This window comes from Cololabis saira, chromosome 9 (assembly GCF_033807715.1).
Source record: "Cololabis saira isolate AMF1-May2022 chromosome 9, fColSai1.1, whole genome shotgun sequence".
Classification (NCBI taxonomy): Eukaryota; Metazoa; Chordata; class Actinopteri; order Beloniformes; family Belonidae; genus Cololabis; species Cololabis saira.
In genome coordinates this window covers 2,980,525-3,003,257 of record NC_084595.1, presented here as the reverse complement: position 1 = coordinate 3,003,257, position 22,733 = coordinate 2,980,525, and the positions used below count along the sequence as shown (strand labels likewise).

The following is a 22,733-nucleotide window of genomic DNA, read 5'->3' as shown; positions in this document are numbered from 1 at the left end:
ATTGTGACACCTCAGTACAGACAGCTGCTTGTTCAGGTATTAAAACGGCCGGACCTGTCGAGTGAAGACGGATGGATACAAGTGTGCTGGCCGACCAGGAAAGCACCTAAAAACAAGGTGGCCGCAAAACCGCTCCTACTCCGAGGTTTGTACTGCTCGTGCATGGTGTGAAGTATTTTATGAATGAATATTATTTCTACAATGACTAAACAAGTTAATAGGCAAAGTTATCATTCACATGCTGCATTAGCTAATAACTAATAAATAACTGGCGACAGCTAATGCGTCAATTAGTGCAAACATTTGTGAGCATGCTGTGTGGAGCATGTTTAGCAAAAGTTTTGTGTGGTGCTAACCATAAATGGACAATTGCCACAATGTAAAGAAAAGAACAAGAACAAAATTGTTTGTACAAATTTGTTCTGCTAGCACTTGCCAGCCACCAAGTGTTAGTGATTATTTGATAAAGAATTTGCCAGTGGCTCATGCTAATGATTGTTAATGTTAACCTTGTATGTAATTTCAATTTTTATGTAACTGTGTTTATAAAAAGACTTAAAGTGACTTGTTGTGTATAATATTAGATTGACCGTGGTGCATTTCACGAGACATACAAAATATCTAAAATATTGAGCAAAAGAGGGAAAAAACATGGTTTTGACAGTTTGTCTGATGTATGGTTGTGGTTACAGACAACTACAAGGAGTTGATGGAAAGAAAAGAAGCCTTCTTCAAGGATGAAGTCATCTGGCACATGGCAGTTGCAAGGAGAAGGACCTCACCTTGTACCACAACATATGATGGAAGCAAACCAAAGGTTATTTTTGTTGCTTGTGTTGGTAGTTTATTTAGAAAATATACTTAGATTAAAACACCTGTAGGTTCAAAATGCTGCTCCATTTCTTATACTTACCAGTCTTGATTCACTGAAATCCCTATTTGTAGGTTGGTTATGCTTTTAATATTGTCTCGTCATCTTGTTTATGAAAAATGATATGAAGTGAATGTCACCCACTGAATTATTTTTGTCTGAAACTATAGAACCTTGAGTGATGAATTAATCTGTTTGAATATCCCAAAATGCACTACAGTAGCTAGTAAAACATTTTGTTTCTCCTGCTGGCTGCAAAGATGAAAGGGAAGAAGAATGTCATGTCATACACATAAAATCCTTAATGAATTTATGACACTGTAATACTATGATGTTTTATATTTGAAATGTTTTTCTAAAAAATCTGTGGTATAGTTCATATGATGTTGTCATATAATACATTCTTTCTCTTCGGTACAGAAAAAAAGAATTACTGCAACTTCCAGTCTCACTTCAGATGAAGATGAAACACAGATTGACCCATCACAAGTTCTTCAAACAAATGTAAGTATTTACAGGAATAAGGGAATATTGTGGGAGGATAAGACACATTTTTCATTATAAGTTTAAGTCTATTTTTCCTTATTATCATTTTGTTTTTCTGCCTCCACCCTTGCCTTGGCCATAGCCAGAAGTAACATGTTTCAGGTTTTCCTCGTGTATGTAAGCCCCCTTCTTGCTAATGTGATAACTTTGGAAAAGCATGATTTGTAATACCATTTTATTTGTCCCTTTCTATTTTACAGATACAGTTATTGCTGAATTTCCAGGAACAACTGTGTCTGATGTGAGAGCAGTGATTCGGAGAAAATGTAACAATGAGAATTTTGTGACCAAAAAGAAACAGTAAGCAGTAACATCAGTAACTGATTGTAATAGTTTTTGTTTGTTTATTTTTTGGTGGACATACATTTTGAGTTTACACAAACTGTGTCAATGTTTCAAAAGTCAGTTTAATGTTAATTTCTGTCATTACTAGCTTCTCTGCGGTGCACAGCTAGCACATCTATTGTTTCTTCTGAAGATGAAGCTGTTCAGGTCTCTGTAAAATTTGTTGATAAACTTTTTTCTTTTTTTTTTGTGAACTTAATATTACTAAAAATAATTATCTGGGGTCAAATGATCCAAATTTGAAAAAAAATGTTACGATGAAGAGAAACTGTTTGAAAATGTTGTTTAGATGTACTGTACCAACACTAAACTTTACATCTTTAAGTTGTACTTAAATGTACTTGATTTATGCACATTTTTCCTGCAATGCCGTGCATGTTAAAAATAAACTTTTTTCTACTCCAAGTATGTTCTAATTATTTTTTATGTTTACTTAAAAGTCATTCCAAATTCAAATTAATTATGAAAAAATTGTACTTTCTGTGTACTATTGAAGTGTATTTTAATGAAGTACATCTAGTATACTTCCTGCGCACATAATTAGTGTACTATTTTCGATGTGCTAACAATGTACTTAGTATACTAATGATATATCATTAGTGCTACTTAAGACATACTAAAGTACAACTTAGTGTACTTATCTGTACTATTTTGAGACACCATTAAGATGAAATATAATATACTTAAGTACAACTTTTTAATTTTTATTAAATTTTTGTAAATATATTTAAAATGCAATGGCAACACATTATGATTAAATTAGAAATACATTTCCAGTATATTCTAAATGTATTAATAGTAATCTGAAAAGTGGATTAAAGTATACTTTAAATCGAATTAAAGAACATTTTAAATAAGTACAGTATTAGTAGAGAAAATTGTACTTAAATATATTTAAGTTGATCTTAATGGTGTCTCAAAATAGTACAGTCAAGTACACTAAGTTGTATTTAAGTATGTCTTAAGTAGCACTAATGATATATCATTAGTATACTAAGTACGTTTTTAGTACTCGAAAATAACACACTTTGAGTACAATAATTATGTGCTTATGAAGTATACTAAGTGTGCTTAAATTTATTATGCTAAAGTATACTTTTTTTTCGCCTGGGTAGTGAACAGAAGGTAAATTACACTAAAGGTAAATTTCCTTTGGCTCCATCTGGTGGACAGAAGGTAAATTACACTAAAGTGGAGGTAAACTTCCTCTGGCTCCATCTGCTGGACAAACGCTGGAAATGCATTACTTTATTCCAATAGATGAAAAAAGAAGGCGAACATACACTTCAATTGAATTGAAATTTTATTTCGAACATGAAACAGTAATGAATACAAGACAAAACAATAATAATCAATAATAAATAAATGTTTGTTTCTTGCTTCTTTTTTCCCCAACATCCAGTAGGCTACTTCCAGTTTTAATTATGTGATAGCACGATAGCACGATAGAACAAAACATGCCTATTAATACATAATTATCCATATAAGTATACAGAAAATATATTACATAAATAATATATGAATATATAGAAAATACAAATATTATATAAATCTTTATAAATGTACACTATATAAACTACAGAAATATCCTTATAAATATATATATATATATATATATATATATATATATATATATATATATATATATATATATATATATATATATATATATTTGCTACATACATCATAAATATATAACCTATATTACATAATTATAACTATCCCTCTCAACATACAATATATACTACATAAATATCCACATAAATATCTAAACATATCTTAAGCAAGTATAATATACCATTTTTCCCTACTTTTATTTGTTTATTACACTCCCCGTTAACCCATTTCCTCTTCCATATACCTGTTTATAAATCATTTTTTGTATCTCTTTTTAAACACATATATGTTAGTACTTTGTTTCATTTCCTGCTCCAAACGCATTACTTTGGTTTTTTGGTTTGGGGGGGTAAAAGAAAAGCCAATGAGATAAAATAGATAAAAATGGGCGTTTCCTTCTTCATGGGCCGCCGTCCTGCGTAGTTGAGATGTTTCACTGCTTTCACAGACCTGATTCTCATCCAGTCCTGCATCCATCCCCGGGTCTGCACCAGTCTGTTCATCATGACACACACTTTAGGACCCGGGTGTTGAAGCAGGAAACATGTGGAACATCTGGACAGCCGACCTCGGGGACCACGGTTGTCCAGTCCTGCTCCAAGTTTTACTTTCTTCCCAAGAATTCAGACGGGAACATCAGTAATGTGCCGAAATGAAGAACAGGAAAACTCATCACAAATAATGTTCTCCACTAAACCTTAGAGAGATTCCACATAGAAATATATCTTACACAGTCCGTTATCTGCTGAACTGCTCGTGTGTTTAGTATTATCTCCATGTTATTTGCTCATTTCACCGTGATTGAAGCTGACGTGATTCAAACAGTTAGGACCTGAACCAGTAACTGAAACTGGGGTTTGTCATCGACAAACAACTCAGAGAAAATTTCCATAGTTTTCCCTGAATACGTTTTTGTCCTGATTCCAGTCTGGTCCGTTCAGTCTCTCTTTCTAACGTCATAATGAACCTCTGAGTTGGTTTTCCACCTGAGTTCAGCTCTTTGTCTCTTGTTTCAGCTCTGACCGGTGCAGCATCTCTCCAGGGAGGTTTCTCTTTAGCAGGGATCCCCTTCACCTCGCTGGGATCAATGCCATCAATAATACTCATAATTTAGTCCAGCAGAGAGATGGGGAGGATGGCTGGGATGGGGCTTTATTCCTGCCTGTTATTTAACACCTGGTTTATACTTTATAGAACAATATTTGGTCTAAATTAAAACACATTGGTTTAGTGTCTGTCTATCCGTCTATCTCTGTGATCAGCAATGATCTTGAATCTTGAATTTTCAGATTCAGGAATCAGATAATCAGGACTGAAATACATGGAAACATATTTATAATCATGATAAAGAAATCCAGCATCAATGAACATCTAAAGATCTGTAAAAACTAAGTTGAAGTACTTTCATGAAACAAAACAAAGAAACAAAGGATTTTTATTGTATGAATTTTATTATTCTTCCTGACCTTGGCTGGTCTATTAAGGGCTGTCCGGTCTCTGTATGATCGGAGCAGGAGTCTGGTTCTCATTGCCGGCAGTAAGTCAGACTTGTTCCCGGTGCATGTTGGACTCCGGCAGGGCTGCCCTTTGTCACCGGTCCTGTTCATAATCCTGTCCTTATGGACAGGATTTCTAGGCGCAGCCAGGGGCCGGAGGGGATCCGGTTTGGGAACCTCAGGATTTCATCTCTGCTTTTTGCAGATGACGTCCTGTTGGCTTCATCAGACCGGGACCTTCAGCATGTGCTGGGGCGGTTTGAGGCCGAGTGCGACGCGGCAGGGATGAGAATCAGCACCTCCAAGACCGAGGCCATGGTTCTCCACCGGGAAAGGGTGTTGTGCCTTCTCCGGGTGGGTGGTCCTGCCTCAGGTGGAGGAGTTCAAGTATCTGGGGATCTTGTTCACGAGTGAGGGAACGATGGAGCGGGAGATTGACAGGCGGATCGGTGCAGCGTCCGCAGTTATGCGGTCGATGTACCGGACCGTCGTGGTGAAGAAGGAGCTGAGTCGAAAGGCGAAGCTCTCGATTTACCGGTCAATCTACGCCCCTACCCTCACCCTTGGTCATGAACTTTGGGTAGTGACCGAAAGGACAAGATCGCAGATACAAGCGGCCGAGATGAGTTTCCTCCGCAGGGTGGCTGGACGCTCCCTTAGAGATGAGTTTCCTCCGCAGGGTGGCTGGACGCTCCCTTAGAGATGAGTTTCCTCCCTTAGAGGTGAGTTTCCTCTGCAGGGTGGCTGGACGCTCCCTTAGAGATAGGCTGAGGAGTTCGGTCACCCCGGGAGGAGCTCAGAGTCGAGCCGCTGCTCCTTCACATTGAGAGGAGTCAGCTAAGGTGGCTTGGGCATCTGTATGGGACGCCTCCCTAGGGAGGTGTTCCAGGCATGTCCCTCCTCCCTAGGGAGGAGTTCCAGGCATGTCCCACCGGGAGGAGACCCCGGGGAAGACCCAGGACACGCTGGAGAGACTATGTCTCTCGGCTGGCCTGGGAACGCCTCGGACTCCCCTCGGAGGAGCTGGAGAAAGAGATGGAGGAAGAGATGGAGGAAGAGATGGAGGAAGTGTCTGGGGTGAAGGAAGTCTGGGCATCTCTGCTGAGGCTGCTGCCCCCGCGACCCGGGAACGGACAAAGCGGCGGACGATGGATGGATGGATGGATGGATGGATGGATGGATGGATGGATGGATGGATGGATGGATGGATGGATGGATGGATGGATGGATGGATGGATGGATGGATGGATGGATGGATGGATGGATGGAATTTTATTATTGATTCATCTGATCAGCCTCAATCATATTTGTGTTTACATCATATGAAATATTTGATTTCTTTGACATAAAAATCATGCTCCTCCTCAGTTGAAGAAGAAAATATTATTGATTAAGTTGTTTCTAATAAGTAGGAACTTGCACCTTCATTTCTGAAGTTAGGTCATGTGGATTTGACCAAACTTTATGAAATAAGAATCATGGATTGATATGCCAGTTACATCCCGATCAATCGCTATCATTTCCCAGGAGATCCGCGGCGAATGCTGCAACTTCTACCGCTGCAGCAACCTCCTGCAGGAGAAACAACAACATGTTTTACACAAAGAAAAGATGATTCTTGTCTTTCAGAACTCTGAAACAATCCACAACTCTGAACATTTATTTGCAACTGTGACAACCCAAGAGTGTTGGCGGTTGTTTTTGTCAGTGTTTGGTGTCTTGCTCTCTCTCTCCCCTTGCAATATCTTTATACCTCATACAATTCAATTGATTCAATTCAATTCAATTTTATTTTAATAGCGTCTAATACAACAGATGTTGTCTCTAGACGCTTTCCAGAGATCCAGAACATGAACATAAACATAAACATAAACCCCCGAGCAATTATTATATAAACAATGGCAGGTAAAAACTCCCCTAGTGGGAGAAAAACCTTAAGCCAAACAGTGGCAAGAAAAACTCCCCTTTAGGAGGGAAGAAACCTTGAGCAGGACCAGGCTCGTAAGGGGGGACCCTCCTGCCGAAGGCCAGACTGGGGGAGTCAGGGACGTCAGCAGCACACAGCAGGTAGATGGAAGCAGCAGCGGGATGACCAGAGGGGGGGGGTGCAGGCAGGCGGAAGCAGTAACAGCAGACATCCACGTAGGCAGGTGGAAGCAGCAACGGGATGACCGGGGATGGGGGGGGGGCGGGAACACAGGCCAGAACGCAGCTCCTGAGGCTCCAGCCTGCAAACATGCACAAAAGAGAAAAAAGGGGGGCCGGCACAAGAAACTACAGGAACGATGGACAAAAATGATAGCTATGAGATATTTATAATAAATAAAAATGGTAATGGAGAAGAGAGGCAGGGAAAAGGAGAGGAGAAGAAGGGTGAGAGGCACCGCCCAGCGGATCATGTCGGTCCCCCCTGCAGCATAGGCCTATAGCAGCATATCTACCACCAAGCTATATTTGAGACTAACTATTATAGTTTTGTTCTATAGCTGCAACTATGACAACTGACTCTAACACACTACAATACACATCCTACCTGCTTTTTTTTGCACTGTTTTTCTATCTTTCTCGTACTGCACTAGTTTCTTATTTTTCATTCCAATGTGTACACTGTTTATGTTTTGTAATTATATATTTTTTACTTTTTTTACCCTTTCCCTGCATGTGTGTGTTGAGCTACTGCTGCTGCACAAAGTGAATTTCCCCATTGAGGGAGAAATAAAGGACAATCAAAAGCCTGATTATAATGTAAATCTCTGGATCTTTATGAGTGTGACACCGTCATGGAGGAGACGGCTGAGAGGACGAGGAGGAGCTCAGTCCTGTTAAAGGTCCAGGGTTTCACCCCGGACCCTCACTAACACAAACCACCAGGAGAAACATGTTCTAACGTACCTGCTGACTCTAACACAAACCACCAGGAGAAACATGTTCTAACGTACCTGCTGACTCTAACACAAACCACCAGGAGAAACATGTTCTAACGTACCTGCTGACTCTCACTAACACAAACCACCAAGAGAAACATGTTCTAACGTACCTGCTGACTCTAACACAAACCACCAGGAGAAACATGTTTTTACGTACCTGCTGACCCTCAGGCTCGCCGTAACGCAGCTCAGTGGCGAACTGTTCACAGTTGACATTCTCCAGATTGAACCCCATTTCTTCATACACCAGTAAGCCGGCATCTCTCACAATATCATCAGCTGGACGAGGTGGGTGTATACCATCCAAGAGATTGTTGACTCTCCAGTTGTCATTTCCCACCACGTCCTGCAGCTGCTGCCTCAACCCTTGGGCTTCACCAACAAAACCAATACCATCACCACCTTGCCCTAAAGGATGAACCATGAAGAAAAGTGTTTGAGCTGCAGCTCACTGAGATGATGCTGACACCTAAAGATGCTGACATGGTTCTACGTCTGCTCTGTTGCTGATTCACACCGTTGAGCAGCTGAGAACAACCTGAAACCTTGTTTGGTTTTGTTTCAGTCTGACATGTTGGAGGAACGAGGAAACTCACCCGGTGGTTCTGGGAGGTGAACGACGTTTCCATCACCAACATAAACAGCCCAGTGGTTATGATCATCACGGAAGATCTCAATCAGGTCTCCAGGTTGGACCTCCCTTTGATCCTTCAATTAGGATAAAAACATTCAATCAATCAATAAAGAAATTGTGTGACTACAACTGAAACAATGATAGAAACAAACCAGTCGACCCAGTTGTTGGTTTGAACTGGAGTTGAACAAAATTGAATAAAATAGAATAGAGAGAAGACTGGTTATTGACTTCCATACAGAAGACCCCCCCCCACGCAGGAAAAAAGAAAAATGAAATTTACAAACCATGTCAAAGAATCTTCTGATTGAAGCGGCTGAGCTGATAGAAGCAGGAAGAGAAACAGAATCAGACACCAAAAGAGAGTTCAGAACATCAAACACATCTTTTAAGTTTGTGATCTCCAAAAACTTCTTCTTTGCTATTAAAATATCAGATATATTTTTTCCACATATTTGTGCATTCGTATGGTCTATACCAAAAAATTCTATGTATGTACAAAAAATCTTTTGAGGAGAAATCCCAATATAGTAAATGCATGGATCCAACCAAGGCAGATTATTGTTTGTGAGTTATATATATATATATATATATATATATATATATATATATATATATATATATATATATATATATATATATATATATATATATATATATATATATATATATATCTTCTAATTCTCACATTCAATCTTTTGGTCTGTACTGTATATGTATCTATATGTAGGTGTATGTATACACTCTCTCCTTCTCTATCTTTTATCTATATATCTATCTATTGATAGAGAAACAGTAAATGAGAGAGAGAGAGAGAGAGAGAGAGAGAGAGAGAGAGAGAGATAAAGAAAGAGAGAGAGATTCTTTATAAAATGGAAGAACTGGAAGAAAACAAAAGCACAGACACCAGAAGTGAGTTCAGAACATCCAATAGAGATTTGTAGTTTGCTCATGTAAGATTTCCTTCAAAGATCATAAATGTCAGAAAGAAATGTCACAAACAGTCAAATAAAAAAGCATGCAGTCCCTTTTAATAAATTATTAACAGTTTATCTTGTAAAATTGGAATAAAACTCTTCAAAATAAAACAGAACGATACAGGAATTAAATTAAGAATAAATATTTGTTAGACTTACAAGACGTGATGAAGCGAAGGATTCAGGACGGCTGCAACTGCTGGACTGATTCAACTGAAAGTAATAGCGTTCTCTTTATAACTCAAACAACGTTCTTCCTTTTCATTACGTAAAATCATGTAAAACAAAGAGACAACCCTTCCCTGTGTACATTTGATAATGATGATAAGTACATCCTTGTTGAACTGTTGTGAAATGAAACTGACACGGAAATAAATGTCTTATAAAACACAATTTAAATTAGATTCCAATAAAGCTGACTTTATTTTTCTTTTTGTGATATTTTTCATGGACTTATTTACAAAAGAAATATCCCAACTTAGAGAAGATAAGAATGACTAAAACATAAAAATAACAACATACTATTAAAGTAGTTCTGGATAAGTCGTTGAACATTCCTGTAAGGATGGAGATGCCTCAATATCGCAGAGTTCCAGGAACTAAGTTCTGCTGTGAGACTGATAACTCACGAACAACCAAGAACATGCTGATTCCTGTAGAACATCCAGAAACCTGCAGTTGGAATCATCTGTTTCATTGTAAAAGCACAACAGTCTTCATCTCCTGTCTTTCTGTTTGTTGTTTTTTTGCATCGATATCGAGGTGATCATCACACCTCTGGACAGATGTGCTGACCTCAGAAAGTACAGTCCTTTTAGACAGACAGACGGACAGACGGACAGACACTTTATTTGTTTATTGACCCCCCATTTCTTTTAGGGAAATAAAAGAAATGTAATTTTAATAGAAACAGAACTAAAATCCCTAAATAAAATGTGGGCGTAGGTTTAGGGTTTAGTATGCTCTTACAGGGCAGGAGACTGAGGCTAATTATAACTTCCTAACAAACCTGGTCCTCAGGTTTGCTGTCCTGCATGTTTTAGATGTTTCCTGCTTCAACACACCCTGGTACAACGACGTGTGTGTTACGTTCAGAAGGGTTCAGTATGAACCACTGTAGCCAGAGAGGAGAGTGCACACAGGAATGGTCTTACAATGTTTAATCGTCACAAAAATTATCACAAAAACAAAAACTCGAAGCACAACAACCACTCGTGGATAAAAAAAAAACAAATCCAGAGTGCGGTGGCAGAAGTCAGGCTGGCCACAGGAACGAGGAAACAACCGAGGAGCTCAGGCATGAGGAAAACCACACAACGGGAGGAAGTATCTGGCAGAGGAGTGGAGGCAGAACTGTCTTTTTGGGGAACTTGATGGTCACGCAATAAACAGGTGATGAAGCCCGGGAGGGAAACAGGCCGACCACGACTCCAGCCACAACCTGCAAAACCAAACACGAAGGGAAGGGGAAAACAGAGTGTCACGTGATGGGAAGTGACAACGTCCTTATCAGCTGTTTGACAGCCGACCTGTCAAACCTGACAGATTGGTCATGCCCTCAGAGTAACAACAGCTGATAAGGACGTTGTCACTTCTGGAACGCTTCATTCACAGTTACAGTTTTTCACAATTGTTTAAACACATTTCCTGATTGACTACCTCACTTTCTCAAAACTCTAAACAAAAATTGCAAAACTCACACACAAAATGCAAAATCCTACACTTCTCTTGCAAAAGCACACTCTACCCTCAAAACAGTGTTAACTCTTCACTAAATGGTATTTCCTTCTCAAATGCCAAACACATACATCATTTGAGTAGACATTGCTAAGCACCCACTGAACACTGATGTGCAGAATGGAAGACACTATGGTATGAATGGAAAACACTATATGAATGAATGAATGCCTCAGTGTTACACCTTCAGCTGTTGGATGTAATATATCACCATCTAGTATTCTTATGTATAGGCTACTCAAATAGAAAACAACACACAATTCTGTACTGTAACAACAAATAATATTTTACAGTATTTGGACTCAAAATGTGCAGTCCACTGGACATCACAGCAAGCTGTGGATGAAAACTTGACAGAAAATAGAAACAGAACAAAAGTATTAGGCTGCATCCTGCCTTTCATCCCTAGCTGGCCACAGGACCTCGTCCACGTCGCAGGAGATGTTCTCCCTGGCCAAGCAGCGGGGGAACAATCTCCTACAATGCTGCATGAAGCCTTGACAGGCCTCAGCAGTGACATCGCCACAATGCGTCCTCCGTGGCCTGCAGCAGTGGGATCCGTGTCTGAGGGATTCTCTCGTATACCATCCAGCTCCAGGCAGAGAAAAACTCCTCAATTGGGTAGAGGAAGGGAGAGTATGGAGGGAGATATAGGACATCAACTTCTGGATGGATCCTGAACCACTCACTGACCAGAGCAGCCCGATGGAAACTGACATTGTCCCAGATAACAACGAACCTGACCACCTCTGTGTCCTCCATCTGGTCTGGCTGGACAATGATATTGTAGAGCTGGTCCAGGAATGCTAGAAGAAGTGCAGTGTTGTTGGGGCCAAGGGTGGCATGGTGATGGAGGACGCTGTGGTGATTGATGGCAGCACACATTGTTATGTTCCCTCCATGTTGGCCAGGGACCTCTGTGATGGCACGCTGGCCGATGATATTCCTCCCTCGGCGCCTTCTTTTTACAAGGTTGAACCCCGCTTCATCAATGAATATGAATTCAATGGCAAATTGCTGATTGCATATTGCACAACAGCCTTTGGAGTTTAGAAATGTGATTGACTGTGTGTTCTGAGTGAACAGCAAGAGAGGGAAATCATGAAGAGTGTGCAGGATATTGGGAATTGTGTGTAGTGTTGTGAGAAATGTGTGGTATGGAATGGGAATGTGAGTTTAGAGCAGTAAATGTGCTTGGAGTTCAGCAGGATTGGTTCAGACACCTGAAACATGAGTTTCAGGTTGTGCACATCGTGTCTGATGTTCCAATAAATGTGTTTAAACAATTGTGAAAAACTGTAATTAAAAATGAGGTACAAATAAGATGAAGTAATATAAATGGACCAGAAGTGAAAGAGATTCGACCTGAATCCACATGCTATTCTGTCTCAGGTACCGGCAGGGAGTGAATGGCTTTCGGTTGTTGATATTTCCAACGTTTTTTCTCAGCGTTCCAGTGCATCCTGACGTTCGATTTTTATTCGCTTTTGTTTTGATGGTAAAACGTAAACGTTCACTCATGTGGAGTCGGCACAATGTAGGATCAATAGCCGTGCTGATTTCAGCGACAAGGCTATGGTCCTGCGCCGATCCGAGGCCCGGTGACGGGTTTCCTCATCAGCTGCCAATAGGGGCAGCTGACGTAAGACACGCTCCTCTCGATAGATCTAGGGGAATGGGATTTTGTCTGTTTTGTCTAATGGTTGTCTTGTCCAATGTTTTTGTCTAATGTTTATGACCGAAACTGTTTATTGACAATGTTGCGGTTTTCCAACATTGTGAAGTAAAGTTTCGATTGTTAACTCAAGATCAGCGCTAAACCAAACTGTCAAAAAGGAAAACTTATGAGCAGAAAGAAACTTGACACGGCTAAAAAAGCTGGCTAAAATAGCAGACAAACGGTTAATTTGAAACTTATTCCTAAAATAATTTCTAAAAGAGTCTTAGTCAACGGGAGACATCCCTTAAACTAGGACATAAAGATTTTGGAAAAATTTAAAATAAATCTTGTGCGAAATAATATACCGAACTTACAACCTTCGAAAACAACTAATTTAAGGCTAAGAGCGTAAGAAATATGGGTTTGGTGGGAGATTGAAAAATAGGAGAGAATGGGGCTGCTGCAGACTGCAGTAGTGCCCAAAGTTTTGATGTGTGTGTGTAAACCCGTGTGTGTAAACGGCTGCAGTGTGCGTGTGTGTAGGCTTCTTGATCAGGCTTCTTGATGTGGTGTGGTCTGTGTCTAACGAGGGAGATTTTTTGTCTGCTGGAAAACACAAGAGCTTCAGAGGACGTTTTGGCTAGTGTTTAGAGATGGAATGATATAGTTTTTCTTTGTTTTTTTTTTAATCATTCTAGGCCCTGAATGGAGGCATGGTGACGTAGAATTGTCAAATTGGGTTGATTCACCATTTACTGTATTTGACCCGGATTGTATGGAAATGGGATTCTTGCCATTTGCGAGTATGAGCTGTGTATGATTGGGTTAATTGTGACACAGGGGTGGAACATATCAATAATTTCTCCTATTTTGTCTGTCGTGAAGTCACGTACTATCACCAGAGACAAATGCGTTAAAGATACTCTGGCTCTTTTGACCCATTTTGGCTGAACAGGGGCATAAAGTCAGCCTGTCCAAACTGCAGTTTGCTGCCACAGAGGTTACGTTTCTGGGTCATGTCATTTCGGGGGAGGGCAAATCCCTCTCACCAAGCAGAATTAAGGCCATTCAAAGAAAAAAATGCCAAAACCAGTCACTAAGAAACAAATGATGTCATTTCTGGGCGTCACCAGTTTTTGTCGACAGTGGGTACTGCATTATACTGAAATTGAGGCACCATTGACAGCAATTGCCCATGGAAAAGGCCTAAAAAGCATCAGACCCTGTTACCTGGACTGACGAGGCTGACAAAGCTTTCACTGACCTGAAACTGACGTTACAGACGCCTCCAATACCTGGACTGCCTGACTGTTCACGACCTTTCACCCAGACTGGGGACGAAAAGGGGGGTTACATGACTTCAAGTGCTACTTCAAGTTCTTAACCCTTACCCTTTTGCCAACAGCTGAGGACGGAGAACCACACGACTGTGTGGCAACGATAACATCCATTTGTTCCCCAAGACCTGAATTTGAGTGATGTTGCAATTTACAATGCTGACTTTGATTTTTTTTTGTTGATGGTTCTGCTTCCAGGGATCCTGCTACGAGCAATAACATTGCAGGTTTTGCTGTTCACTCAGCACTGTACTCAGCACAAGCTGCTGAACTGGTGGCGCTGACAGAGGCATGCAAGTTTGCTGAAGGGAAATCAGTAAACTTTTACACTGACAGCAGATACGCTTGGGGTGTTGTTCATGATTTTGGCCAAATTTGGCGTAACAGAGACTTTTTGACTTCCACAGGTAGACCGATAGCGCATCACGTCCTAGTGGCTGCCCTCCTGGATGCCATGTTGCTGCCTAAACAAATTGCTGTGTGTACATGTGATGCTCACACTAACAAATCTCATCTTATCTCTCAAGGGAAATGTTCGAGCAGGCGCAGCTGCAAAAACTGCATAAAAAAATCCCTTATCTTTCAAGATACAGACTGTTTCCCTGCTTTTTCCTTCCTCCGCTGTGACCTTGGTTGAGATTGCTGACCTGCAGTTAAGGACCTCACACACTGAAAAACAGTCCTGGAAGAATGCAGACTGCAGGGTAATTGTCGGGGTGTGGATGGGGCCCGACGGCCAGCCATGTCTCCCCAAATTTCTTTTCCCTCACTATGCTAAATTGACACACGGATTGGATCATGTGTCAAAGGGGGGTATGGTGAGTGAAATACGAAACCACTGGTTCACGAGAGGGTTCACAACTTACGCTACTGATTTTTGCAAAAGATGTGTGATTTGCTCAACAAATAAGACAGACAGACCGTTTCAGCATTTGCAGATGGATTTCATTGAACTTACACCCAGTGAAGGCAAAAAGTTTCTTTTGGTTATCGTTTGCATGTTTTCTAAATGGATTGAAGCTTTCCCCACAACAAAACAGGACTCTGCTGCAGTGGCAAAGGCTTTGATGCACCTGATAATTCCCATATGGGGGGGGGGGTTCCAGCAAAAATCAGCTCAGACAATGGCACTCCTTTTGTGAGTGCTGCACTGAAACAGGTTGGTGAGTATATGGGCATTGATATAAGACAACATTGCTCCTACCATCCGGCCTCATGTGTCGCATGTGAAAGAGAAAATGGCAATTTGAAAAACAAACTTGCTTAAGTGTGTGGGTCTACAAAACTGTCCTGGACCAAAGCGCTCCCCATTGTGCTGATGCACATGATGGCGGGCCAGAGAAGCAGAAATGGCCTGAGCCCCTTTGAAAATCCCATTTTGGGAGACCTCTAAACAGGGATTGGGCTCGTTTAAGAGGGAGCTGCAAGAGCCTGGCTTTTGTGAAGATGATATGTTACGATATTGTGCAACCTTGTCCTCTGTTTTGTCTGATATTCACAAACAGGTTAAGGTCGCCCTCCCCAAACCGGCAGAGACAAAACTCCATGACCTCGGAGTGGAGACTACATTGTCGTGAAAGACTTCAGACGTAAACACTGGAAAGCTCGGAGGTGGAACGGACCGTTCCAAGTGCTTCTGGTGACGGAGACAGCAGTCAAGGTTGAAGAGAGAGCCACGTGGATTCACGCTAGCCACTGCCGACAGGTTCCTGATCCACACGCACGCCATGTACGTGATCGAGAGGCCACGGCCGTACCATCCCTTTAGGCGGCTCGGATGCGGCCTAAGGGTGGCGACCAGCGTCCTGCTGGTCATCCCCATAGGGGTGGGGTTGACTCTGCTGCTGTTGGAAAGGCTGCATGACCACACCTCACAGGCTGACAGCACGACAATCTCACCTCCTCCTGACCACGATTCTGATGCGGCAAATACACCTCACCGTCGCACAGTGGCGTATCCAGGACATTTTTACTGGGGTGGCCAAGATGGGAAACAGAGCCAGACTGGGGTGGCCGTACCGGGAGAACCTTTATGAATGGCATGTGATTAAAATGTGTAACGCAGTGCTTTGCATCAACATCTACACATATGTATAATAATTCTAGAACTCATGGTAGCATTCATTGAATTGTCAGACTGTTGTTTTGACATTTGACAGTTTTCTATTCCTGTTCCATTTCAACCTATTATGGTAGTTACACATTTTCAGAGCCATTCTCATTATAGAACATTAAAGTCCTCAACAAAATCAATCTGCCGATAATATCAGGTATAATGTATAATCATTAAAAAATGATCCAGGTCAAAAGTAATGATTCTTTTGAATATTTATTTAAATAAATGATAAATAAGTCAAACGCAATATGATAAAAATACACTATGTACAACAACACACTCTTCTATAAACTTTTAAAGTCAAGAACAATAAGAGGTTCCCAATAAGCACTTGCTTTTGTATTGCACTGCACAGTTGATGCGTCTTGGCTTTGGGAATATTCAAGCCATGGATACTGTTGGTACCAGTCTCTCTGGAAGCACCTGTTCCTGTTACCTTGCAGGTTCCCAGGAAATACCTTCAGATGAGGCCGTGTTGAACCTGCTGCTCTGGACTGGGAGAGATCTGCAAATATTGATCAAAATAAGTCCATCAGTGTGAGGCTAACTGTTACAATGTATCAATGCATTGTTGCATAATTTTATAACATATGAGCAAGAATGTAACATTCAAATTACATTCAAACGGATTAGTTATAAGGTTAAGTAGTAGACAGTATAACAACTTGTTGCGTTATATTTACACTGAAGGCACTCATAATGTTGTGTAGACTGAAAGATTAAATGTCACAACATACCGTGAGGTCCAGGTGGGGCAGTCTGTGTCTGAGGATCCTCTTCATCATCAACATCAGAATAATTTTCCTCACTAGGTGAGGAACCTGAAGTAATAAAAATAACCATCACATTCATAGTTTGCTCATGAACACACTGTTGTTACATATTTTCCCTTATATTTTATGTTCGATATTGAGATCTAAATAATATTGTATTACGCTAAAGTGTGGGTTTTTCTCTGTATTAGCAAATGATTATCATACACTGAGCAAAAGGGGATCACCTTTTTTAAATTAAATGAAAAAACAAGATGATATATGCACACAGGCAACTTCAGGTGGTAAATTATCATATAAATAACTCTTAGACTTACAACAACAACATATTCACTAACAGTCACTAAATGTCTTAAATACAAACAATTAAATACTTACTTGTGGTCATGGACACACACACAAACTGGGAAACCAACTCAACTAGGTGATTAACTGAGTAACTGTCTCAGTCTGCTGCGTCACCTGAAATACAGCGTGAAGATGGCGTGAAGAGAGCGGACATGTCCAGACTTGTTGGGCAAAGGGCGAGCACAGGTAGGAGAGAGAGAGCAGGTTATATGCAAGGTTGTGAACTTCATGAACTACCAATCAGGGTGGGGGTGGCCACAGGGTGGGGTGGCCTGGGCCACCCCAGGCCACCCCCCAAAATCGCCCCCAAATCGCCCCCAAAAATAGAGGACATGTGATACCGTGCCATGGTCACTGTGACGAGGAAGCTGACCAACGAGATCAATATGACACATGTTGTTGCACACCTGAATAACTTGTTGCATTTGCAGAGGAGGTCCTGGTTTTCCATTTCAGGGTGGCAAACTGCGCTGTTCCACCTTTCTGCCCCACCTTTCTGCCCCACTCCTGACTATTCTTTTGGGTTTGTGTGTTTTTCTGTGTTGTATTGTGCCATTGGTGAAGAAACTAGTGGCTTCTGCCATCCCTACAGCACCTGAGCGGTTTGCCCAGGAGATGGGCCGGGATGATGAGTGGGTTCCTCCTTTCGTGGAGGAAGAAGAGTTACTTTAACTTTATATTCTGCATTAATCCTTCCTCAAGCTGATGTTTTCATTTATGCTGTTTTGAACTGATTTTGAGCTGATATGTCCTGTTGAAAAAATTAGAGGGAGTCAAGCATTAGCCCCGTGTTACGAAGGGTTAATACATGGAGAGTTATGCCAGAACATATGGAGAATTTTATCACTTCTTTTTATGATTTTACCTTTTTTTTCTTTCACACATTTTATCCTTACTGCCTGGTCACACAGTGCTTTTGATTTTTCTTTTTTTTTATGCTCCTTTTTCCTTCATGGACTATTGTGCTAAATGTGATTTGTTTTGTTATTGTTTGAAGTAAATTAGTTTATATTTCATTATGGGACTTTCCCCTTCATGGGGTTTTTTCCCCTTTCATTTAGGTTCAGTGTAGCTAGACGGAATGAGTCTTTTACCCTCCTCTTGTCTAGTGGGGGGAGGGGTTTTGGCTATTTCTGTACCCGTAACCTTTGATCCTCTGTCGGGGTTTCTTTTTTTAACTCCCAAGTTGGAGACCAGCCCCCCGGTCTCGCACTCAGCAGGCACGCTGATTTTTCTCTTTCTGGGCGTGACGTCATGGCTGACGTCACAGCCGTGTCCGTGCACTCCATGGATGTAATATATTAATATATATTATATAATTATATTATATTAATACATTAATAATATATGTAATAATATACATTAATTAATATACTATATTAATACATATTATATTAATACTTGTGTCATTGCCCCGGGGCATGATGGGAGGCCCAGAGCATCATGGGAGGTGACTCAACTGCGCATGCTCTATGGGCCCCACAACGCGGAAGTAAACCCGGAAGTCCGGAACTTTTTTCGGCTTATGCGCCAGACGAGCAACTTACATTGAAATGAATGGCGGCCACTTTGCGGTCTTCCATCCAGTAATATAATAGATCCATGTTGGAGACTGGGTGTGCTAGCGTTTGGCTGGTTCGGGTCAGAGCATAAGGGTCACGGGGTAGATCATTGCAAAATGTCCTATTTTATTATGGTTTAGCATAAAAATACTAAAAAGGGTGGAATGTAATGGGAAATTTTGGTATAACATATACATTTTAATCTTATATGCTTTCACAATCCTGTTTTGTTGTGAACATTCCTATGCTGCCGAGGGCCGAGGTCAAGCTCCTTTTGACACATTGCCTGGCATGGTTGTCAGGGTGATATATATGTTTTGTCTTTGTTCCCAGCCTGGCTGAAACTATAAGATAGCATGTGCCGAAAACATCGGCACGGCATTACTGGCTGACTGAGCGCCTGTTCAGATCGGCACTGTGTGACCCTCTATTCATTGAATGTTTTTCTCTTTTCATTAAAACTTCAGAAAGGCAGTGCAAGGTAAAATATTTTCCTTTTCCTCAAATAAGAAAAGGAAAGATAACTTAAAAACGAAAGAATTAGAATGCAAAATTAAAATGCTAGAGGAGGCCTTCCGGACCTCTGCAGACGAAAATATCCTTAATAGAATAGTGAAAACTAAAATAGAATTAAATAAAATAATTGACGCAAAAACGCAGTTTCTAGTACAAAGGCTCCGCCTGGAAAACTTTACACACGCCAACAGATCGGGGAAATATTTAGCCAATCAATTAAAAATAAACAAAGAAAAAACACCAGAACATCTATCAAGGACCAATCAGGGGAAGTTACACATGATCCCTGTTTAATAAATTCAGTTTTTAGAGACTTTTACTATAAACTATACTCATCACGAATTGAACCATCTGAACAATCCATCAATGAGTTTCTTGGAGAAATTAATCTGCCGAAGTTACATCAGGAGCAGGTTACGAATTTAGACTCACCGCTCTCAATAGGAGAAGTTCATGAAGCTCTTCAACATATGCCTAATAATAAAGCTCCAGGCCCAGATGGCTTCCCAGCCGAATTCTATAAGGAATTCTGGAGCATATTAGCACCAACATTTTATAAAATGATCCTAAATGTTAGGGAGAATAAAAGCTTACCCTTAAATATGAATTCTGCTAATATTTGTCTTTTATTATAACCGGACAAGGATCCCTTGCTCCCATACCGCCCAATATCATTGATAAATGTAGATCTTAAAATAATCACCAAGGCTCTTACCAAACGTCTGAAAAGAGTCACCCCTTCTATTATACATCCAGATCACACAGGTTTAATTTAAGGTAGACATACTTCTACTAATACTCGTAGATTACTTAATATTATAGATTATTTGAGTATCAATAAACAGGAAACTACTATTATATCTTTAGATGCTGAAAAAGCATTCGATCGGGTAAAATGAAAGTTTCCATTGGCAACTTTACATAAATTTGGATTTCGCGAAGCTTTCATTGACTGGATACAAATATTATACAGATCTCCCAAGGCACGTGTAAGGACAAATGATCAAATCTCTACAAGTTTTAATTTGCAAAGAGGCACTAGACAGGATTGCCCTCTGTCTCCCGCACTATTTGCAATATTTATTGAACCTTTAGCAGCAGCAATTAGACAAAATCAAAATATTAAAGGTATACAATGCAAAACATTAGAGCAAAAAATAAGTCTTTATGCGGATGACGTACTCCTCTTCCTCCAGAATTCACAAACTTCACTATCATAGACAATTGCACTTATAGAGGGATTTTCATCTCTGTCTGACTATTCTATTAATTGGTCTAAATCCACAGTTTTGTGTGTTAACTGCAATTTTAGGAATATAACCAATACTCAATTACAATCAGGGAACATTAGATATTTAGGCATAAACATCTCCCCTAGGCTGTCAGAGTTAATAAAATAAAATTATATTCAGCCTTTAAAGAAAATAGAATATGATCTTTCCAGATGGAATTTTTTTTCAATGATACCATTCAAACCCCCTCTTTCTTGGTTTAAATCATTGGACTCATATGTATCAAAATTTCTGTTGAAGAATAAAACACTGCGTATTAGTTTAAAGACAATGCAAAAATCCAAAGAATGTGGAGGTTTAGAGTTACCTAACTTCCAGTATTACTTCATAGCCAATACATTGCAGTATATTGTAAAATGGTCGAAAAATCATCCTTTAGATAGTCAATGGCTGGACTCAGAGCAATATTTTGCAATGAGCTAGAAATCTCAGAGTTACCATTTATTAGTCAAAGCATTAAACATCATAAATGTTTCAAAAGCATTAATATTAGCACAACTCTGACAGCCTGGTGGGAATTTCTTAAAGTAGTTAAAAATTCACTTTTTCCATGTGACCGTACACCCATATGGAACAACCTAGACATCCTGAAAAATAAGAAAAAGATGGTGAACTTTGTTCAATGGAGAGATCAAGGAATACGGTATCTACAGCATGTAATTATAGGAGGACAGTTTGTACCTTTCATTACACTTACTGTTCAATATGGAATTAGCAGTAATACATTTTTAGAATACCTACAACTTAAGGCCATAAATAAAACATATAAAATTACCAATTAGACTTAAAACATCCCACCAGGATAATAGATGTATTGAACCTAAGCACTTTAAAGTTGTTATCAAAACTTTACAGGTTAGTGTCTAAATTAGATAATTCAGTATCTCTCCCGATCTCAAAATGGGAGGCGGATCTCTCTCTTAACACCGACCAGATTTCTTGGTCACAAATATGTTTAAATACTTTTACTATGACTAAGAACCCAAACTTACAACTTATACAGTACAAATCCGGGGATCGGATTGCACCTCCGTGCACCTCCCCTGGCCGGGGTGTGCATGGGCGGGAGCATCGGCGGGGTGCAGCCATTCTCAGGTGTCTATGTCTTATGTTGTCAGTATGAATGGAGGGATTATGGACCATTTCCCCCTCCGCCTGGGGGCTCCCGCGCGCCGGGGGCGCCCGTGGAGGTACGGTGGGGCCCTGGCCCGGCTCGGAGGGCCGGCCCCCGTCAACTGGATGGCCGGTGGGGGAGCGTTGGCGTCCTTCCAGGGCCGGCTCTGCTGGCCCTGCCTCCTGGCTTCGGCCTCCGCTCCCCCTCCTTCCCCCCCTTACACGACTCATACGCACATAGGCGATGGGGCGGGGGGTCCGGGGCGTGGGGGGCATTGTTCCGTGTGGCCCGGCACTCCCCGCCTCACGGTTTTAATAACACTGTAGACACTGCACATTCAACATTTAATAAATACATTTAACAAGGATACTTAGTTCTGGAGGGGGGGATCTTTGTCAGCATGATGCCCTGACCTCCCCCTCCCTGTTTTTATGGCATTAATCACATGCACTCAACACCCGGGCCGGGAGGGGGTCCCACATCACCCGCGTTCCCTCGTTCCCTATCTTGGGATAGGTGGGTTGCAATGCCCGGGCCTGACGGGGTTCGCCGCGCAGCCTGGGGTGCCTTCTGGCGGTGCTGGACCCCCCCCGGAGAGGGGGAAACGGTGCGTGATTGTGTGTCTGTGTCGGTGAGAATGCGCTATGGAAGGGTCCTGCCATGGAGGATTTGGGCCTCCATTGGCAGGACAACAAAATTTAAGAATTTATTGATATTATTACTATACAAAGCTGGTTATTAATATTATTATTATATTATTATCATTATTATTGTTATCATCATTATTGTGGTTAGTATATTATAATTATTATTATTATAGATACCGGATAGATGAATGGATGGATGGATGAATGGGATGCCTGGG

General features: G+C 40.8%; 1 protein-coding gene and 1 long non-coding RNA gene across 2 annotated transcripts; one reads left to right on the top strand and one right to left on the bottom strand.

The window, feature by feature from the left end:
* The first annotated feature begins 734 nt into the window (after positions 1 to 734).
* On the top strand, positions 735 to 2,129 carry LOC133450884 (uncharacterized). The gene is made up of 3 exons (XR_009783130.1): positions 735 to 817; positions 1,292 to 1,375; positions 1,618 to 2,129. It is a non-coding gene; the product is annotated as an uncharacterized LOC133450884 (long non-coding RNA).
* Positions 2,130 to 6,320: 4,191 nt separating this feature from the next.
* On the bottom strand, positions 6,321 to 9,607 carry LOC133450883 (phospholipase A and acyltransferase 4-like). Its single transcript, XM_061729785.1, has 5 exons — positions 9,573 to 9,607; positions 8,724 to 8,757; positions 8,399 to 8,510; positions 7,960 to 8,210; positions 6,321 to 6,447 (listed from the first exon to the last, which is right to left on the bottom strand). The coding sequence occupies exons 2-5, from the start codon at positions 8,724 to 8,726 to the stop codon at positions 6,382 to 6,384; spliced, it is 432 nt and encodes a 143-aa protein (XP_061585769.1). The 5' UTR covers positions 8,727 to 8,757; positions 9,573 to 9,607; the 3' UTR covers positions 6,321 to 6,381.
* Positions 9,608 to 22,733: the final 13,126 nt, after the last annotated feature.